The 20,153-nt window shown below is 42.4% G+C and overlaps 1 protein-coding gene across 1 annotated transcript in view; it reads right to left on the minus strand.

Annotated features, from left to right (window-relative positions):
• The window catches only part of LOC120990711 (von Willebrand factor A domain-containing protein 5A-like), a 162,485-nt gene that overhangs the window by 40,295 nt on the left and 102,037 nt on the right, over window positions 1–20,153 (minus strand). Inside the window, exons 13-17 of the mRNA XM_040419616.1 lie at window positions 12,582–12,685; window positions 8,216–8,436; window positions 4,068–4,163; window positions 990–1,007; window positions 219–236 (exon numbers count right to left, since the gene is read on the minus strand). Of these exons, the coding sequence (XP_040275550.1) occupies window positions 219–236; window positions 990–1,007; window positions 4,068–4,163; window positions 8,216–8,436; window positions 12,582–12,685 (457 nt within the window). The remainder of the gene's footprint in view (window positions 1–218; window positions 237–989; window positions 1,008–4,067; window positions 4,164–8,215; window positions 8,437–12,581; window positions 12,686–20,153) is intronic.

Here is a 20,153-nt window from a genome sequence, read left to right on the forward strand (position 1 = left end):
CGGTCACCAGAGAGGCCGACATTTTTTCCTACAGTATAGTGTGCAAGCGCGACCACCACCACTGATGGATTGCAGGGAAAAATGAATCCAGCCAGCAAAGGGAGGCAATATGGACAATCACAATACATTAGTAAGTGCCTTGTATTAACTTTCTCTACATAATAAATGCTACTTGTGAAGTGACACAACCCCTTGAAGTAGAATAAAGAGAACCTTACCTGACACGGGACGAGAATCTGTGAAAGAAAAGCAAATGATTACAGAATATTAGTCCATATACCACACACTAATGTCCACATTGTGATTAATAACTATAGAGGGGAAATGCTAGAGAAATAACATTCTTAGCTTATAATACTATTACTATACTAGGATGTGCTATATATTACTGCTCTATTTATCTGGTTGCCCTCTGCCCTATTTATCTGGCCACTATATGTTGTATGATATCGCTATATTTATTTTATGCACTTATATAGCGCTGACATATTCCGCAGCACTTTACAGACAGTAGCATTGTCCCCAATGAGGCTCACAATCTAAGTTCCCTAGCAGTATGTGTTTGGAGTGTGGGAGGAAACCAGAGAACCCAGAGGAAACCCACACAAACACGGGGAGAACATACAAACTCCATGCAGATGTTTTCCTTGGTCAGATTTGAACCCGGGACCCATGGCTGCAATGCAACAAAGCTAACCACTGAGCCACCAGTGCTAACCACTGAGCCACCATGCTGCCCATATATGTGATATTCATCTGGTCACTACATGTGATATTTATCACTGTCACTACATCTTATAGTTATCCAGTCGCTATATGCGCTCCTTATCTGGTCACTATATGCTTCATGTGTCATAGATCTTATAATTAAAAGAGAGCCCCCTGATCAACTTCATGTTTAATCTCCCATGTATTTTCATGATCAGTCAAAAGTGCCCTATTCTACAATATATCATCTGATCTTAACAATACAAAAACATATTACTTACCTAAACTTGCCATTCGTGCTGAAAAGTATACAAGAAAATATTAGAATTTGTGACCATATCCTGCATACAAGTCTCCTATCTTGATGTAATACATTGTATTGTGTATAGGGGGCAGGACTTCTGATACCTACATGGAATTCTTATATGTTCTCTAGAGTCTAGACTTCAAGTTCTCAACCTGTATTGACCATAATAAATTCTCCACTGATGAAGAAAATGGAGGTCCCATGTTCCCTGTTACTACTCTAAACCTGGGCCAAAAAAATGGTAAAGAAGACTGATTCTGCTGCAAATTGAAGTCTATCCTTATCTCACAGATGTTTATCGTGTCCTGTCCTTTTTGTGCTAGGTTTACAGTATTGAAGCACTTATAGTATGAGGATACTGTTGGACAAGCAAAATGTTGTGTGACGATAATGTAAGATGAAAATGGTGTTGACTCATGATGTGTTGGATAAGTATATAGTAGCAGGTAATGATGGTGTTGGATGAGGATAGTAGTGGATGTTCTGCAGCATCTGATGTTTGCAGTATGATGTTCTGCAGGAGCAGTTGAGGTGTGTATTATAACGTTCTGCAGCATCTGAGGTGTGTATTATTAGGGTCTGCAGCATCTGAGGTGTGTATTATTAGGGTCTGCAGCATCTGAGGTGTGTATTATTAGGGTCTGCAGCATCTGAGGTGTGTATTATTAGGGTCTGCAGCATCTGAGGTGTGTATTATAACGTTCTGCAGCATCTGAGGTGTGTATTATAACGTTCTGCAGCATCTGAGGTGTGTATTATTAGGGTCTGCAGCATCTGAGGTGTGTATTATTAGGGTCTGCAGCATCTGAGGTGTGTATTATTAGGGTCTGCAGCATCTGAGGTGTGTATTTCTAGGGTCTGCAGCATCTGAGGTGTGTATTTCTAGGGTCTGCAGCATCTGGGGTGTGCATATCATTTTTGAGCATAAGCTATTTTTAAAGGGGTATTCTGGTTACGTAAAGTTATTCTCTATCCTGTATTTATGAGATCGGTGGGAGTCCAACTGCTGCGACCCCCACCAATCACGAAAAAGGGGGCCCGTACCCTGTGGAACCCCCTGAAATTACCGAGTACAGCTCTGCTGTTCTTTCTCCTCTGAAGGAACCAAAGCTGCTGCAGCTATGTTTCTATAGAGACCTTGCCTGTAGCAGGGCTCCATAGGAGCATAGTGAAATTCTCATAGACTCTAATGCTAATTCATTGGACCTATGACAGAAGCGATCCAATGATCACACGTTCACATTCCCAAAGGAAAGTGTAAAATATATATATACTGCTCAAAAAAATAAAGGGAACACTTAAACAACACAATGTAACTCCAAGTCAATCACACTTCTGTGAAATCAAACTGTCCACTTAGGAAGCAACACTGAGTGACAATCAATTTCACATGCTGTTGTGCAAATGGGATAGACAACAGGTGGAAATTATAGGCAATTAGCAAGACACCCCCAATAAAGGAGTGGTTCTGCAGGTGGTGACCACAGACCACTTCTCAGTTCCTATGCTTCCTAGCTGATGTTTTGGTCACTTTTGAATGCTGGCGGTGCTTTCACTCTAGTGGTAGCATGAGACGGAGTCTACAACCCACACAAGTGGCTCAGGTAGTGCAGCTTATCCAGGATGTCACATCAATGCAAGCTGTGGCAAGAAGGTTTGCGGTGTCTGTCAGCGTAATGTCCAGAGCATGGAGACGCTACCAGTACATCAGGAGACATGGAGGAGGCCGTAGGAGGGCAACAACCCAGCAGCAGGACCGCTACCTCCGCCTTTGTGCAAGGAGGAACAGGAGGAGCACTGCCAGAGCCCTGCAAAATGACCTCCAGCAGGCCACAAATGTGCATGTGTCTGCTGAAACGGTCAGAAACAGACTCCATGAGGGTGATATGAGGGCCGACGTCCACAGGTGGGGGTTGTGCTTACAGCCCAACACCGTGCAGGACGTTTGGCATTTGCCAGAGAACACCAAGATTGGCAAATTCGCCACTGGCGCCCTGTGCTCCTCGCAGTTGAAAGCAGGTTCACACTGAGCACATGTGACAGACGTGACAGAGTCTTGAGATGCCGTGGAGAACGTTCTGCTGCCTGCAACATCCGCCAGCATGACCGGTTTGGCATTGGGTCAGTAATGGTGTGGGGTGGCATTTCTTTGGAGGGCCGCACAGCCCTCCATGTGCTCGCCAGAGGCAGCCTGACTGCCATTAGGTACCGAGATGAGATCCTCAGACCCCTTGTGAGACCATATGCTGGTGCGGTTGGCCCTGGGTTCCTCCTAATGCAAGACAATGCTAGACCTCATGTGGCTGGAGTGTGTCAGCAGTTCCTGCAAGACCAAGGCATTGATGCTATGGACTGGCCCGCCCGTTCCCCAGACCTGAATCCAATTGAGCACATCTGGGACATCATGTCTCGCTCTATCCACCAACGTCACGTTGCACCACAGACTGTCCAGGAGTTGGCAGATGCTTTAGTCCAGGTCTGGGAGGAGATCCCTCAGGAGACCGTCCGCCACCTCATCAGGAGCATGCACAGGCGTTGTAGGGAGGTCATACAGGCACGTGGAGGCCACACACACTACTGAGCCTCATTTTGACTTGTTTTAAGGACATTACATCAAAGTTGGATCAGCCGGTAGTGTGTTTTTCCACTTTAATTTAGAGTGTCACTCTAAATCCAGACCTCCATGGGTTGAAAAATTTGATTTCAATTTTTAATTTTTGTGTGATTTTGTTGTCAGCACATTCAACTATGTAAAGAACAAAGTATTTCAGAAGAATATTTAATTAATTTCAGATCTAGGATGTGTTATTTTTGTGTTCCCTTTATTTTTTTGACCAGTGTATATATCTCAGACATGCTGCTAAGGGAAAAACAAGCTACAGCATCTTGATAATGATTTGCAGATGTAGCACTCAATGCCTTATCCCTCTGCTGAGAACCACGATGCTATACCAATGATAAACGATATATACATGTCATGTGTATGGGTCATTCTAGAAGGCACAGAAGTAACTTTCATGCCCAAAAAGTTCAAAGAAGTAACACTACTCACTCGCTCTTCGCTGAGACATACTATGATACCCCAAAACTAATGGTCCACCACTACCCATTAGTGGCATTGACGAGCCAAACGACGGATACATCATTCCTGGGGAAATAAATGAAGGAAAACAGCATTTAAAAAAAACATGATTGTTATGTCATTTCACATGGACAAATAAATGGGGATTAGTATTTGTAGAAATGCTCATTGCTGATAATTGCTCTGTGTAGAGGTGCTCATTCATTGGGTGATAGTCTCAGTAAATCGCAGTAGATCGCCCCATGTAGACAGGGATCTGCTCCCTAGAATGAATAAATCTGTATAGGGACAAGCAATTGCAGTAGTGATCGCTAGTCCTCATACAGTGGAGGTGATTGCTGCATGTAATTGCCGCTCTCATCTCCCTGATGATCCATTCTTTCCTGATACCGTAATTGCTTGATCATTCCAGATAATTGCTTATAATATCAGTCCATGAATAACCAGCAAAATTTCACAGGAAGTCTGAGAAGATCCCTGTTTAGAGGAAACTAATAATCAGTTGCCAATATCATATTCTGTGCAGTGTATGAGTTCTCACTTTTGATGTACCAAAAGGTTTTCACATAATCTTGCTGTACTAGAAAGGATTTCATGGTGTCACATTTGTTGTTGCCCCCATGATGCAGGATGGCAGCTCGGTCATACCCAGACAAGACAGTCAAAATGATTGGAGACGGTAATGGCGTTCGAGACAACACAATCCTTGTTAATAATAATGTGATAACTCTTAATGTTGGCCTGCAAATTGTAAGAAGCCCTAACGGGAGTTGGCCATGAAAATGGCTTATAAGACCCATATTTTGAGACCCAAACCAGGTCTATGGTGGTCTTCTCTGTGCGGGGGGCAATGTGTGCACGTATTCTCATTACATCACAAAAAAAAACGTACATAAATCCACACTATTTATCACGGTTTTGATGTGTTTTTTGCGATTTCCATTGAAAATAGTAAAATCCACAACAATTGACACGCTGCAAATTTCAGTATGCCGATTTTCACTGGGCTGAAGATCTGCGAGTAATCCACACCGTGTGCAGGCACCCTTAAAAGGGTGCTGCCGATATGGTTAGTGATGTAAAATTATAAGGTTTATGACAGGCACTACTATATGGACACTGCTCAGTTCTATTATATGAGCACTGATATGGCCGGCACTATTATATGAGCACTGATATGGCCAGCACTATTATATGAGCACTGATATGACCAGTTCTATTATATGAGTACTGATATGACCAGCACTATTATATGAGCACTGATATGACCAGCACTATTATATGAGCACTGATATGACCAGTTCTATTATATGAGTACTGATATGACCAGCACTATTATATGAGCACTGATATGGCCAGCACTATTATATGAGCACTGATATGACCAGCACTATTATATGAGCACTGATATGACCAGCACTATTATATGAGCACTGATATGACCAGTTCTATTATATGAGCACTGATATGACCAGCACTATTATATGAGCACTGATATGACCAGTTCTATTATATGAGCACTGATATGACCAGTTCTATTATATGAGCACTGATATGACCAGTTCTATTATATGAGCACTGATATGACCAGTTCTATTATATGAGCACTGATATGACCAGTACTATTACACTGCCTGTCCAAAAAAAAAGTCGCCACCTGGATTTAACTAAGCAAATAGTTATGAGCCTTCTATTGGATAATTACTGCATGGGCGATTATACACTCACCTAAAGAATTATTAGGAACACCTTACTAATACGGTGTTGGACCCCCTTTTGCCTTCAGAACTGCCTTAATTCTACGTGGCATTGATTCAACAAGGTGCTGATAGCATTCTTTAGAAATGTTGGCCCATATTGATAGGATAGCATCTTGCAGTTGATGGAGATTTGAGGGATGCACATCCAGGGCACGAAGCTCCCGTTCCACCACACCCCAAAGATGCTCTATTGGGTTGAGATCTGGTGACTGTGGGGGCCATTTTTTAGTACAGTGAACTCATTGTCATGTTCAAGAAACCAATTTGAAATGATTCGAGCTTTGTGACATGGTGCATTATCCTGCTGGAAGTAGCCATCAGAGGATGGATACATGTTCTCATTCTGTTTACGCCAAATTCGGACTCTACCATTTGAATGTCTCAACAGAAATCGAGACTCATCAGACCAGGCAACATTTTTCCAGTCTTCAACAGTCCAATTTTGGTGAGCTCGTGCAAATTGTAGCCTCTTTTTCCTATTTGTAGTGGAGATGAGTGGTACCCGGTGGGGTCTTCTGCTGTTGTAGCCCATCCGCCTCAAGATTGTGCGTGTTGTGGCTTCACAAATGCTTTGCTGCATACCTTGGTTGTAACGAGTGGTTATTTCAGTCAACGTTGCTCTTCTATCAGCTTGAATCAGTCGGCCCATTTTCCTCTGACCTCTAGCATCCACAAGGCATTTTTGCCCACAGGACTGACGCATACTGGATGTTTTTCCCTTTTCACACCATTCTTTGTAAACCCTAGAAATGGTTGTGCGTGAAAATCCCAGTAACTGAGCAGATTGTGAAATACTCAGACCGGCCCGTCTGGCACCGTCTGGCACCAACAACCATGCCACGCTCAAAATTGCTTAAATCACCTTTCTTTCCCATTCTGACATTCAGTTTGGAGTTCAGGAGATTGTCTTGACCAGGACCACCCCCCTAAATGCATTGAAGCAACTGCCATGTGATTGGTTGACTAGATAATTGCATTAATGAGAAATAGAAGAGGTGTTCCTAATAATTCTTTAGGTGAGTGTATTTCAGCTGGCAATAAGTTATTTAACCCCAACTGGTGCAATGAGTTGCTTCTCATTTCTTAAACAACCATGTCGAAAGACACATCTCGTGGTCGTGGAAAAGATGTTAGTCTGTTTGAGAAGGGTCAAATCATTGGCATGCATCAAGCAGAAAAAACATCTAAGGAGATTGCAGAAACTACTAAAATTGGGTTAAGAACTGTCCAACGCATTATTAAAAACTGGAAGGATAGTGGGGACCCATCGTATTCGAGTAAGAAATGTGGCGGGAAAAAAATCCTGAATGATCGTGATCGGCAATCACTTAAACGTATAACTCAGGGCTATGTTTAATAGTAAAAGTAAGAGCATTTCCACACACACAATGCGAAGGGAACTCAAGGGATTGGGAGTGAACAGCTGTGTAGCTGTAAGAAAACCACTAATTAGTGAGGCAAACCAGAAAAAAAGGCTTCAATTTGCTAGGGAGCATAAAGATTGTACTCTGGAGCAATGGAAGAAGGTCATGTGGTCTGAAGAGTCCAGATTTACCCTGTTCCAGAGTGATGGGCGCATCAGGGTAAGAAGAGAGGCAGATGAAGTGATGCACCCATCATGCCTAGTGCCTACTGTACAAGCCTGTGGGGGCAGTGCTATGATCTGGGGTTGCTGCAGTTGGTCAGGTCTAGGTTCAGCATACAGTATGTGCTCCAAGAATGAGGTCAGCTGACTACCTGAACATACTGAATGACCAGGTTATTCCATCAATGGATTTGTTCTTCCCTGATGGCACGGGCATATTCCAAGATGACAATGCCAGGATTCATCGGGCTCAAATTGTGAAAGAGTGGTTCAGGGAGCATGAGACATCATTTTCACACATGGATTGGCCACCACAGAGTCCAGACCTTAACCCCATTGAGAATCTTTGCGATGTGCTGGAGAAGGCTTTGCGCAGCAGTCAGACTCTACCATCATCAATGCAAGATCTTGGTGAAAAATGAATGCAACACTGGATGGAAATAAATCGTGTGACATTGCAGAAGCTTATCGAAACAATGCCACAGCGAATGCATGCCGTAATCAAAGCTAAAGGCGGTCCAACTAAATATTAGAGTGTTTGACCTTTTTTTTTTGGTTGCGACTTTTTTTTTGGACAGGCAGTGTATATGAGCACTGATATGACCAGTTCTATTATAAGAGTACTGATATGGCAAGTTATGACCTGGCATGGCTGGTTCTATTATATAAGCACTGATTTTGATACACAATATGTAGGTTGATATGAATGGTTATACTATACGGGTACTAATATGGCTAGTACTTGTATATGAGCATATACTTGGTATTTTTACCATGCATAAAACCTGGAGCAGGGATGTCTCTTTGTACTGGAGGACCTTCCACTGGAGTCTTGGTGTCCTTATTAACAGCAACAAAGGCAGTAAGCGAGGAGATGACTCCAGACTCTAGACTGACCTCCAGGATCCTCTTCTTCCCATCCTCGGATCTAGAGTCCTTTCCACATTCCAGCTCAGAGATCAGAGACTTGGCTGCCAGTCTATGGATGGTGGGTCTGAGAAAAGAATGTGATTTAGTACATGGGTAGATCTATGATTGGTTTGCTGTCAGTGTGGTCATTGTGTACAGTGGTTTCAAGAAGAATCCATGCTCAAGATCAAAAAGCAATTTGATAAGAAGTTAAATCAGAAGACAAAAAATCTGGTACTGTAAACATGTTTTATTGATCATATTAAGAGAAATAAAATAATCATACCAGGTATAACAGGTATCATACCTTTTAAAGGGGTTTTACAGGTGTTTTATACTGATGACTATCCTCAGGCCATCAGTATCTGATCAGTGGAGGTCTGACAACTGGGACTCAGTTTTTGAAAAGTCAGCGGTGCTCGCAGTAACACAGCGGCCTATTCCGGCTTTGCCTAGGCCAGGTGACTCTACGTTCATCGGCCTAGGTGCAGCTCAGCCCCATAGATGTAAATGAGGCTGACCTGCAATGCCAAGCACAGCCGCTATACAATGTACGGTGATGTGGTTCATGAGCTGAGAGAAGGCCATGGCACTACTGCGAGCAACGGTGCCTTCTCAAACTGCTGATCATTGGATGATGTCTGACCCCCACCAATCAGATACTGATGACCTTTCTAGAGGATAGGTCATCAGTATAAAACTCCCAGAAAACCCCTTTAATGTCTAATAAAATATAACCAATTTAACATAACAAGCTTTCAAAACAAGTTAGGTAATTCATCAAGCAAAGTATAACAAAATGTCTGAAAAAGTACACACACATACATATATATTGTATATATTTATACGAAGAAGCAGAGATCTGATGTAATAAATGGACATAAAAAAAACAAAAAAAACATAGAAACATAGAAACATAGAAACATAGAATGTGTCGGCAGATAAGAACCATTTGGCCCATCTAGTCTGCCCAATATACTGAATACTATGGATAGCCCCCGGCCCTATCTTATATGAAGGATGGCCTTATGCCTATCCCATGCATGCTTAAACCCCTTCACTGTATTTGCAGCTACCACTTCTGCAGGAAGGCTATTCCATGCATCCACTACTCTCTCAGTAAAGTAATACTTCCTTATATTACTTTTAAACCTTTGCCCCTCTAATTTAAAACTGTGTCCTCTTGTGGTAGTTTTTCTTCTTTTAAATATGCTCTCTTCCTTTACCGAGTTGATTCCCTTTATGTATTTAAAAGTTTCTATCATATCCCCTCTGTCTCTTCTTTCTTCCAAGCTATACATATTAAGGTCCTTTAACCTTTCCTGGTAAGTTTTATCCTGCAATCCATGTACTAGTTTAGTAGCTCTTCTCTGAACTCTCTCTAGAGTATCTATATCCTTCTGGAGATATGGCCTCCAGTACTGCGCACAATACTCCAAGTGAGGTCTCACCAGTGTTCTGTACAGCGGCATAAGCACTTCACTATTTCTACTGCTTATACCTCTCCCTATACATCCAAGCATTCTGCTGGCATTTCGTGCTGCTCTATTACATTGTCTTCCCACCTTTAAGTCTTCTGAAATAATTACTCCTAAATCCCTTTCCTCAGATACTGAGGTCAGGACTGTGTCAAATATTCTATATTCTGCCCTTGGGTTTTTACGCCCCAGGTGCATTATCTTGCACTTATCCACATTAAATTTCAGTTTCCAGAGTTCTGACCATTCTTCTAGTTTTTCTAAATCCTTTTCCATTTGGCGTTTCCCTCCAGGAACATCAACCCTGTTACATATCTTTGTGTCATCAGCAAAGAGACAAACCTTACCATCGAGGCCTTTTGCAATATCACTTATGAAGATATTAAACAAAATCGGTCCCAGTACAGATCCCTGTGGAACCCCACTGGTAACATTACCTTGTTTTGAATGTTCTCCATTGACTACAACCCTCTGTTGTCTGTCACTCAGCCACTGCCTAATCCACTCAACAATATGGGAGTCCATGCTCAATGACTGCAGTTTATTGATAAGTCTTCTATGTGGGACAGTGTCAAAAGCCTTACTAAAATCTAGATATGCGATGTCTACTGCACCTCCACCGTCTATTATTTTATTCACCCAGTCAAAAAAATCTATAAGATTTGTTTGACATGATCTCCCTGAAGTAAACCCATGTTGTTTTTCATCTTGCAATCCATGGGATTTTAGATGTTCCACAATCCTATCCTTTAATAGGGTTTCCATTAATTTGCCTACTATTGATGTCAGACTCACTGGTCTATAGTTGCTCGATTCCTCCCTACTACCTTTCTTGTGAATGGGCACGACATTTGCCAATTTCCAATCTTCCGGGACGACTCCTGTTACTAATGATTGGTTAAATAAATCTGTTAACGGTTTTGCCAGCTCACCACTAAGCTCTTTTAATAATTTTGGGTGTATCTCATCAGGCCCCTGTGACTTATCTGTCTTCACCTTAGACAGCAAACTTAGAACATCTTCCTCTGTAAAGATACATGCATCAAACGATTTAATAGTCATTCTTTCTAGTGGAGGTCCTTCTCCTTTTTCTTTTGTAAAAACTGAACAGAAGTATTCATTAAGGCAGTCGGCTAGCCCTTTATTCTCTTCTACATACCTTCCGTCCTTTGTTTTTAATTTAGTTATTCCTTGTTTTAATTTCCTTTTTTCATTTATATATCTGAAGAATGTCTTATCCCCTTTTTTCATAGACTGAGCTAGTTTTTCTTCTGCCTGCGCTTTAGAAGTTCTTATAACTTGCTTGGCCTCTCTCTGCCTAATCTTGTAGATTTCCTTATCTTCATTGCTCTGGGTTTTTTTATAATTACAAAATGCTAGCTTTTTATTTTTAATGATTTGGGCCACTTCTGCTGAGTACCACATTGGTCTCCTCCTTTTTTTGCTTTTACTGACGAGTCTAATGCAATTTTCTGTTGCCTTCAATAATGCACCTTTTAAGTAGTCCCATTTCTCCTGGACTCCATGTAATCCGTTCCAGTCTGATAAGGACTCATTTATGACTAATTTCATTTTTGAAAAGTCTGTTTTTCTAAAATCTAAAACTTTTGTTTTTGTGTGGTGGGACTCTTTCACAGTTTTTATATTAAACCACACTGACTGGTGATCACTAGATCCCAAGGTTTCGCCTACAATGACATCATATACCGAATCCCCGTTTGTGAATACCAAATCCAAAATGGCCTCCCTCCGGGTTGGCTCCTCAACCACTTGTTGTAGAGATAACCCCAGTAGGGAATTTAGAATATCTGTACTCCTGGTAGAACTTGCTATTTTGGTTTTCCAGTTTATATCTGGAAGATTGAAATCTCCCATAATGATAACTTCTCCTTTCATTGTCATTTTAGCTATTTCTTCAACTAGTAGATCATCTAGTTCTTTAACTTGACCAGGTGGTCTATATATCACACCTACACGAGTTACTGCATGGTTAGCAAACTGCAACGTAACCCAAACTGACTCTATGTTGGCCTCACCAACTTGTATTAGGTTAGATTTAATGCTATCTTTCACATACAGGGCCACTCCTCCTCCTTTCTTGCCTTCTCTGTCTCTTCTGTATAAAGAGTACCCTGGTATGGTTATGTCCCAGTCATTTCTTTCATTAAACCATGTCTCCATAACAGCCACTAAATCTACATTCTCAGATGCCATTATTGACCCAAGTTCATTGATTTTTTTACCTAAACTGCGAGCATTTGTAGACAGGACTCTGAGCTTATCATTTCTTAACCTCAGTGCTTCTGGCCTGTTCTGGCATTGTTTCGGGGGGCAATTGGACTCTTTTATTTTCACTCTTTTGCCCCCCCCTTCCTAGTTTAAATACTCTTTCGCAAATTCTTGGAGTTGTTCACTAAGTACATTTGTTCCTTTGAGAGAAAGATGCAAACCATCTTTTTTGTACAGTTCCTTTCTATTCCAAGTAGAGCTATCATGAGAAACAAAGCCAAATCCTTGCTCTTGACACCATTTACCAAGCCATATGTTGAACTCCTTTATGTGGGTATAAGGGTCATTTATTAAGACTGTTGTTTTAGACATCAGTCTTAATACCCCTTGCACTGAATGTACCCAAGTTATGTAGAGGTGCGTATCCACTGCCTGTCCAGACGGTTCTGTTATGCTTGCCCATAGACCTCTATTCTCATGGGTCAAAACGGAATGCCTCTAAAAGGTTTCCATTTTGAATTACCTTTCAGCTTTCTCCACTTTAAGAGGGAAACGAATGGTGTTCTTCAAAAGCTCATCCTTAAAATTGTACTGCAGGCAAACCTCACCCTCCGCTTCAGTCTCCACCTAGAAAGTGCAAAAGTAAGCTTAAATGACTCATCAATGGTGTTACACAGTACATGTACATGGGCAAATGGTTGAGGGGTCTGAATACTTTCTATATAGTCAACCAATAAAAGGTGCACAGAGGAGGCTTCTATTATGAACTGAGCATAGACTTATCCCTACCAAAGGCATTTTGCCTAAAATAAGCACTTCTTGTGTCATGAGTGGATTCACTCTTAAGACGTGATTGGCAAATGGTTATGTATATACTTAGGCCCCTTTCACACGAGCGAGAAATCCACGCGGGTGCAATGTGTGATGCTAACGCATTGCGCCTGCACGGAATCCGGACCCATTGATTTAAATGGGTCTGTGTACATGAGCGGTAGTTTTCACGCATCACTTTTGCGTTGCGTGAAAATCGCAGCATGTTCTATATTCTGCAATTTTCACGCAAAGCTGGCCCCATAGAAGTTAATGGGGCTGCGTGAAAATCGCATTGCATCCGCAAGCAAGTGCGGATACGATTTTCACTGATGGTTGCTAAGAGATGTTGTTTGTAAACATTCACTTTTTTATCACGCGCGTGCAAAACGCAGTAAAACGCATTGCACCCGTGCAATAAAAACTGAACTGAACGCGATTGAAAAAAAAAACCTGAATGGCTTTGCGAAATCGCGCAGTTTTCGCTGAACGCATCCGGACATGCTCGTCTGCAAAGGGGCTTATTTTGCCGCTAGCTATTACAAATAATGGTGAGATTTTATGAGTGGTGTAGTGCATTTTCATAAGTGTACAGTATTATTTGATGATATTATAGCCAAAATGAATGCTCATTGCCTTTAAGAGTGAAATCAGCTTGAACCAAAGTTCTGTTATGTGGCCAAAGAGGCCAAGATGAGTTCATGGCAAGTTCAGTTTATAAAAGAGTCATAGTGAATATAGAGAACATTGTATTTTAAAAGTTATTGCTAAAAGATATGGGTTTATCTATAGGGAGTATACTGGCTTCTCCAGACATGTCTGTCTGAAGGGAACAATGTCTGTGTCATGGCTAAGTCATGACAAGATAAGAATGTATCTCCTTAATACACATCTGGTGTGTAATGTCTATTCATATATTCATAAGTATTATATATATTCATGTGTGCATTTATTTAGATTTTTAGTATGAACATATCTATAATTCATTTATAATATGCAATGTTGATATATAGTATAACCAAGTATTAAGGTATACTTTCTGCCGTGTGTATCTCACTGAGTGGATATAGTCTTAGGAGGTATAGAAAGCACTAAGGTTTTCTGCTAATGGAAGTTTCTCAGAAAAGCTAATGTTATTCCAGGCGTCATTACTCAATAGCTTGGACAGTTAGATTATACAAACCCACGGTGCGAGTGTAAGGCCCATTGTATTTCTTATCAAACCCATGAATTCAAGAGTCTGGGAAAATCGACCATCATATAGCATATACATCGCCAAATTGGGAATCTGAAGAGTTTAAGCAGTTGTTTTATGATGCAATGCCAACCCAGATCAAACTTAGCCTAGCTAGAGATCTTGATATTGAAGCTCCCTTGGTGACGGTTGCCACCTCACTGTATAATATCAGTGAGTGCCATGCTACAGGTGAGAGGAGGTTCAAAAAGTTCCCAGTGCAAAATGTAGCTGAAGCTAAGGTAAACCCTAGCTTGGGATTTGAAAGACAGTCACGTAAGTACCCTCAATCTACAGGACCTGTACAACAAGCCCAACGACAACAGGTAGGACCCAAACAGATAAAACCCCAAAACCTCAATGGGTCAGAGGGGGATAATTCTGGTGCTGGGAGGTATAACTACCGTCCTTATTACAATAGGGGTACCCAGGGATAAAGGCGCTGGAATAACAGGTCCAGACAACAGAGGGAAGGTAGGCCTGAACCCTCTACTTCACCTAGGAGTAGGTCACCCACCAATACCCAGGGCGGGCCACAGGACCAAAATGTGCGCAAATCAAACGATCGGCTTGATCAGTTGTCAGAACAAATGGCCAAGCTGAGTGACATCGTAAGTAAGTTGTCCGAGGGGTCCCCAGGAAAACAACCTGAACCTTTTTTAGGGGCAACTCCAAGTCCCAGCTCAGCCCCATAAAGCAGACAGGGCAGGGTCAGAGCCCAGGCCAACACAAGTTTATCAAGGTGGTTGAGGAAGAATCCAAAATGATTTCTAATCCTATTTTGCCTTGCAGTGTTCCTGACCCTAAAATTATGGCCAGGGAGGAGGTGTCTAATATGTTATCTATCTTGCAGGCTAATCATGTCGATTCCTGCAATCCTGTGTCTTTTCCAACAAGTGATCCTATCGTATCAACGTCAGGCTGTGAACCATCTATAAACTGTGACATAGTCCAGTTTTCCCAAAAGGTGGGGGCTACTACTCCTGCTCCGCGCAGCAGGAATGTGAAGGATTCAAAAGAGGTCGCGACGCTGCAGAAAGGGCAAACCCTCCGAAAAAGTCATATGAGTAATCATTCTAATTTCTTGTGTGATTTATTTCACGTTGAAGGCCGATATTTTGTGGATTCTTATCTTCAATATGAACATATCAGGCCGATCAGGGGTTTAATTGATACGGGCTCACACGCCACAATCTTATCATATAGTTATTTCCAACAGGTTCTGGATTTAACAGCGAAGAGGCCAAGATTGAAATTCTTCGATGGCTCTTTGATAAGTGTAGGTGGAGACGCTTTGCAGGTAAAAGGTACAGTATGGTTGAAATTTAAAATTGGCAAGAAGACAATTAGACACCCCACACTGATTGTGGACCTTCCATATGATCGGCTGATCATAGGAATTGACCTTCTGAAAAGGTTGAGTTCTATAATAGACTTCATTAAGGAAGCAGTTTGGATTCAGGTGAAGGCACCCACTGTCTATGAATACTCTTGCAATGCACAAACCCAACGTGGTTGTCATGTGATTGAAGAGAGACCTAACTCTGTTGAAGTTCATTTTAGGAACAGTCAAACGCCGGATGTCACGATCCTGAAAAATGGTAAGCCCAAGGAAGCTGTCAACGGTGCCGCTCATATCATTACTATCCAGAAGGACAGAATCGAAAAGGTAACCTTGGATGAGGATGAAATGACTATTTCTCTTGAAGGGGGAAATCACAAAGTCTCAGACCTGGCCAAGTATACTTAATCCATGGTACGGATTGAAAAGGTCAATGACAATTTATTGATTCCCATACAGGTGAACTATATAGCCCGGGTGAAACATGCCTGTTACGGGGTGCCGAAGGCACACTCGGTTTCCCATCAGCCGCATACCTGCTGCTTAGCTTTGGGAGCGAGGATCTGTGTTTGACCTCGTTCACAGGGCGGCTTTGCTAGCTGGGAGGCTCCCTGCTCCTAGGTCTGCTTTGAGCGCCGAGCTGATCACTCGGTGCTCGACTGGTCGGTCTGTCGGTCATGTGACGCTGGCCACGTCACATGACCCTCACTCTCCACTATAAATACAGGCAGCCTGCTGGCCACAGGTTACCTGTTATTTTAGGTTCCTGGCAGTTGTTGGATACCTGTGTACTTTCCTGATCCTGTTCCCTGACGATCCTTTGCCTGCTCCTCCTGTACTGCGCATCCTTCATGGTATATTGACCTCGGCTTCCACCTGACTATTCTTTGCGGACTCCTTTGGTACTTCTCGACTCTCCTGGTATTTATGACCCCGGCTTCTCCTGACCTTTCTTTGCTTATCCCTCTGTACTGCGTTGTCCTCTTGGTTTTGACCCGGTCCGTTCACTATCCGTTATTTGTCTTGTCTGTCCTTCCCACACATATACTAAGTTAGGGACTGCCGTCCAGTTGTCCCCTGTCATCAGGACTCATGAGGCAAGTAGGCAGGGCCAAGGGTGAGGGTGGAGCGCAGTGGTCACTATCCTCCCCCCTGACGAAGGCACGCCGAAACGCGCGTTGTGGTAGCGCCATCCTGGTTCTCTGTGTCCACACTAGGTCTACTTTTAGGCAAGTTCCAGGTCATAGTCTTCCTCCCACGGCTTTGTGCCGCCGATGTTGAGACTTCTCACTTGGCTTCTTTCATTGTTTTTCTGGTTCCATACTATCTTTGTATTACCATCTTGGTCAGCACACTATGCACTACAGCCGTGGTTGGTCTTCTCACTGATCTCTACTTTACCTTATACTATTACATATATATTTTCTGTATCTGGTTCATGAGCTGGTCATTGTACCTTATATATTTATTTTTCATGACTCTACCACTATTATTTATGTATTCTGTGACCTGTGTGTTCATCCAGGGTGGCGCTTGTTTTCTCCTTTCCCTGTTCCCCTCACCCTGTCTTTGGCATCAACTGTATATGTGTTTTTTTATCATGTTCTTGATTCAATAAAATATTAATTTTATTATCATTTTGGTACTCTGAGCTTCCTTCCTTTCCTTTTCTGCCATTGTACTCGGAGCTTGTATCGAGTTATCTTTTTTTGGATACCCCAGTACATTTACACTGTGTAGGCACTGTCCCTCATTTGTTTCTGGCATATCCGGGGTCTCCCCCTTTTTCTTCTTATAAATACAGGCAGCCTGCTGGCCACAGGTTACCAGTTATTTTAGGTTCCTGGCAGTTGTTGGATACCTGTGTACTTTCCTGATCCTGTTCCCTGACGATCCTTTGCCTGCTCCTCCTGTACTGCGCATCCTTCCTGGTATATTGACCTCGGCTTCCACCTGACTATTCTTTGCGGACTCCTTTGGTACTTCTCGACTCTCCTGGTATTTATGACCCCGGCTTCTCCTGACCTTTCTTTGCTTATCCCTCTGTACTGCGTTGTCCTCTTGGTTTTGACCCGGTCCGTTCACTATCCGTTATTTGTCTTGTCTGTCCTTCCCGCACATATACTAAGTTAGGGACTGCCGTCCAGTTGTCCCCTGTCATCAGGACTCGTGAGGCAAGTAGGCAGGGCCAAGGCTGAGGGTGGAGCGCAGTGGTCACTATCCTCCCCCCTGTGTGTGTGTGTACGTGACCGTTACAATGCCAAGTTGGATCTGAAATCCGAAGCCAGCTACATAAGCCTAGGACTCTTAAAACAGGTCACCAATCCTAAAATGATTAAAAGTTCTTTTCCACAGGACCACTGGGTTCATGATCTGGATGAACATTCCCAGTGTCATAAAGTGGTTGCAAGATGTCTTTTGTCTATCTCCATAGGAAGTAAGACTACAGAACACGTTTTCGTCGTGTTGAATGAACCATGGCATCAGATGTATATAGGTAACAACCTTCTACACCAATTTGCTGTGCAAATTGATCTGGTCAATAATAATCTATGGTTCAGATTACCGGGAGACCCAGAGGGGTTCCAGGATGTCGAGCAAGCCTTAAGATGTGGACAACAGATGCCCTATGCCCTGAGAATTATGGTCGCTGATGAGGTTAAAATCCCTGAAGGATGCAAACCATTTCTTCTTCCCATTCAAGGGAAGAAAGGACAGAATTTGAAGAACGCAGATGCTTTGATCTGTTTGTCCAACCGGATACAGCAACTCGGTCTGAAGGTAAAACACACTCCTATAATAAACATCCATCAGGATCCATTGCACATGATAATCCATAACATGGCTCCCCATAGCATATCCCTGCAAAAGAACACCGTAATTGGTCTAGCTATGGATTCGGAATACTATACTTTTGGATTCCAGAATAATATCATTGGACTTGATGAATACCTGATGAATACCTAACAGAAGAACAGGTAGTGGAACGATGTTTTTCCTCAACACCTGACGGGTTATTCAATATCCACTCTGTTTATCCTTTCAGTTCTAAAGAAGGTACATGCCACATTGAAGAATCATCATTGGTTTTCAACCATTAAATCGATGAAAAGGAATACGAGTCATGCCAACAAGGAAAGGATAAGGTACGCTACACCCAAAATGATTTAACTAGTGAGCTTGAAGAAGCTTACGAGTGAAGTCAACCTGAGATCTTTCCAGAATTTCAGGAACGGGTGGAAGAGCAAATATCTATACCTGACGCATGCTCCAATGAGTCAGAGCGTCAACAGCTAAAGGAGCTCTTCACAGAATTCCAGGACATGTTTTCCAAGGATTCTTATGACTGTGGAGAAACAGACCTACATGTTGCAAGAATCCAGACAGATCTCGATGCACCCCCTGTCTTTGTCAAACAATACCGACCTTCGCTGGCGCTTACAAGTCACCATAGGAAATCGTTAAAAACCTGGAGAGGAGGGGCATCATCCATCCGGGACATAGCTCGCTCAAACATCCTATACTTTAAGTCCTCAAACCCAACTGTCAATTTAGTCTCTGCTCGGACCTAAGGCAATAAAACAAATGTGTATACATGTCCGGATGGCTCGTGCTATACATTGACCAGTGTTTGGCACAAATACAAGGATCCAAAATTTTCACTGCCCTTGATTGTGCGCAAGGATATTGAATGATTAAAATGGACGAGAGGGATCAGTACAAACTGGCCTTCACATTTGGAAAGCAACAATATGCATGGACCCGACTACCCTTCGGATACATAAATGCGGCCCATGAATTTCCAATGCCTGATGCCACTGAACGAGGTACCTTATCCTATGTGGATGACATCCTAATCAAAAGCAAAACTTTTGAGGAACACATTGCAGGACTGAGGCATGTATTAACCCAAATGAGAAAAGCTGGTGTGAAACTTTCTTTGCAGAAGGCTCAATGGTGTTGTTCCAAGGTTAATTTCCTAGGTCACAAAATCACTGCTGATGGAATCAACCCACAGAAGAAGAAGGTGGAGGCAGTGATCAACACCAGGTCACCTACAAATCTCAAGGAGTTGAGATCATTCCTGGGTATGATGAACTATTCACGTAAGTTCATAGATAATTATGCCGAAATTACAAAACCTCTTTTGCAGTTGCTGAAGAAAGGTGTAAAATGGGAATGGAGTGAGCATCAGGAGCAAGCTGTGAATGAGCTAAAGGCCAAGCTTGTCCAGGCCCCATGCTTTGCCTATCCAGAGGGTGGAAAACCTTTCTTTGAGGAAACAGGTTTCACCGACAAAAGCGTGAGTGCAGTCCTTTTCCAGAAAAAGGAAAACCTGAACAAGATCATCGCCTATGCCAGAAAATCCTTATCACCGATTGAGGTAAAATTCAATAATTGGGAGAAAGCATTATTGTCAACAGTGTGGGCTTTGCAATATTTCAGGAGCTTAATTCATGGCGAAAAGATCATTGTGGAAACTGCACATCAACCACTACAATATTTGCAAAGTGGTAGGATCAAGGATGAAAATCTGTCAAACAGCAGGATAACCGCCTGGACAATGTCCTTAATGGGATGGCCGTTGGAGATCAGGTATAAACAAAATAATATGAACCCAGTTGCTCAAGGATTAGCTGAACTTCATGATTGTTCCAAGGCGGAACATAAAGGTAAGTCACCAGAAAATAATTTCCTGGAAGAGCAAT

Source organism: Bufo bufo, chromosome 2, assembly GCF_905171765.1.
Source record: "Bufo bufo chromosome 2, aBufBuf1.1, whole genome shotgun sequence".
Lineage (NCBI taxonomy): Eukaryota > Metazoa > Chordata > Amphibia > Anura > Bufonidae > Bufo > Bufo bufo.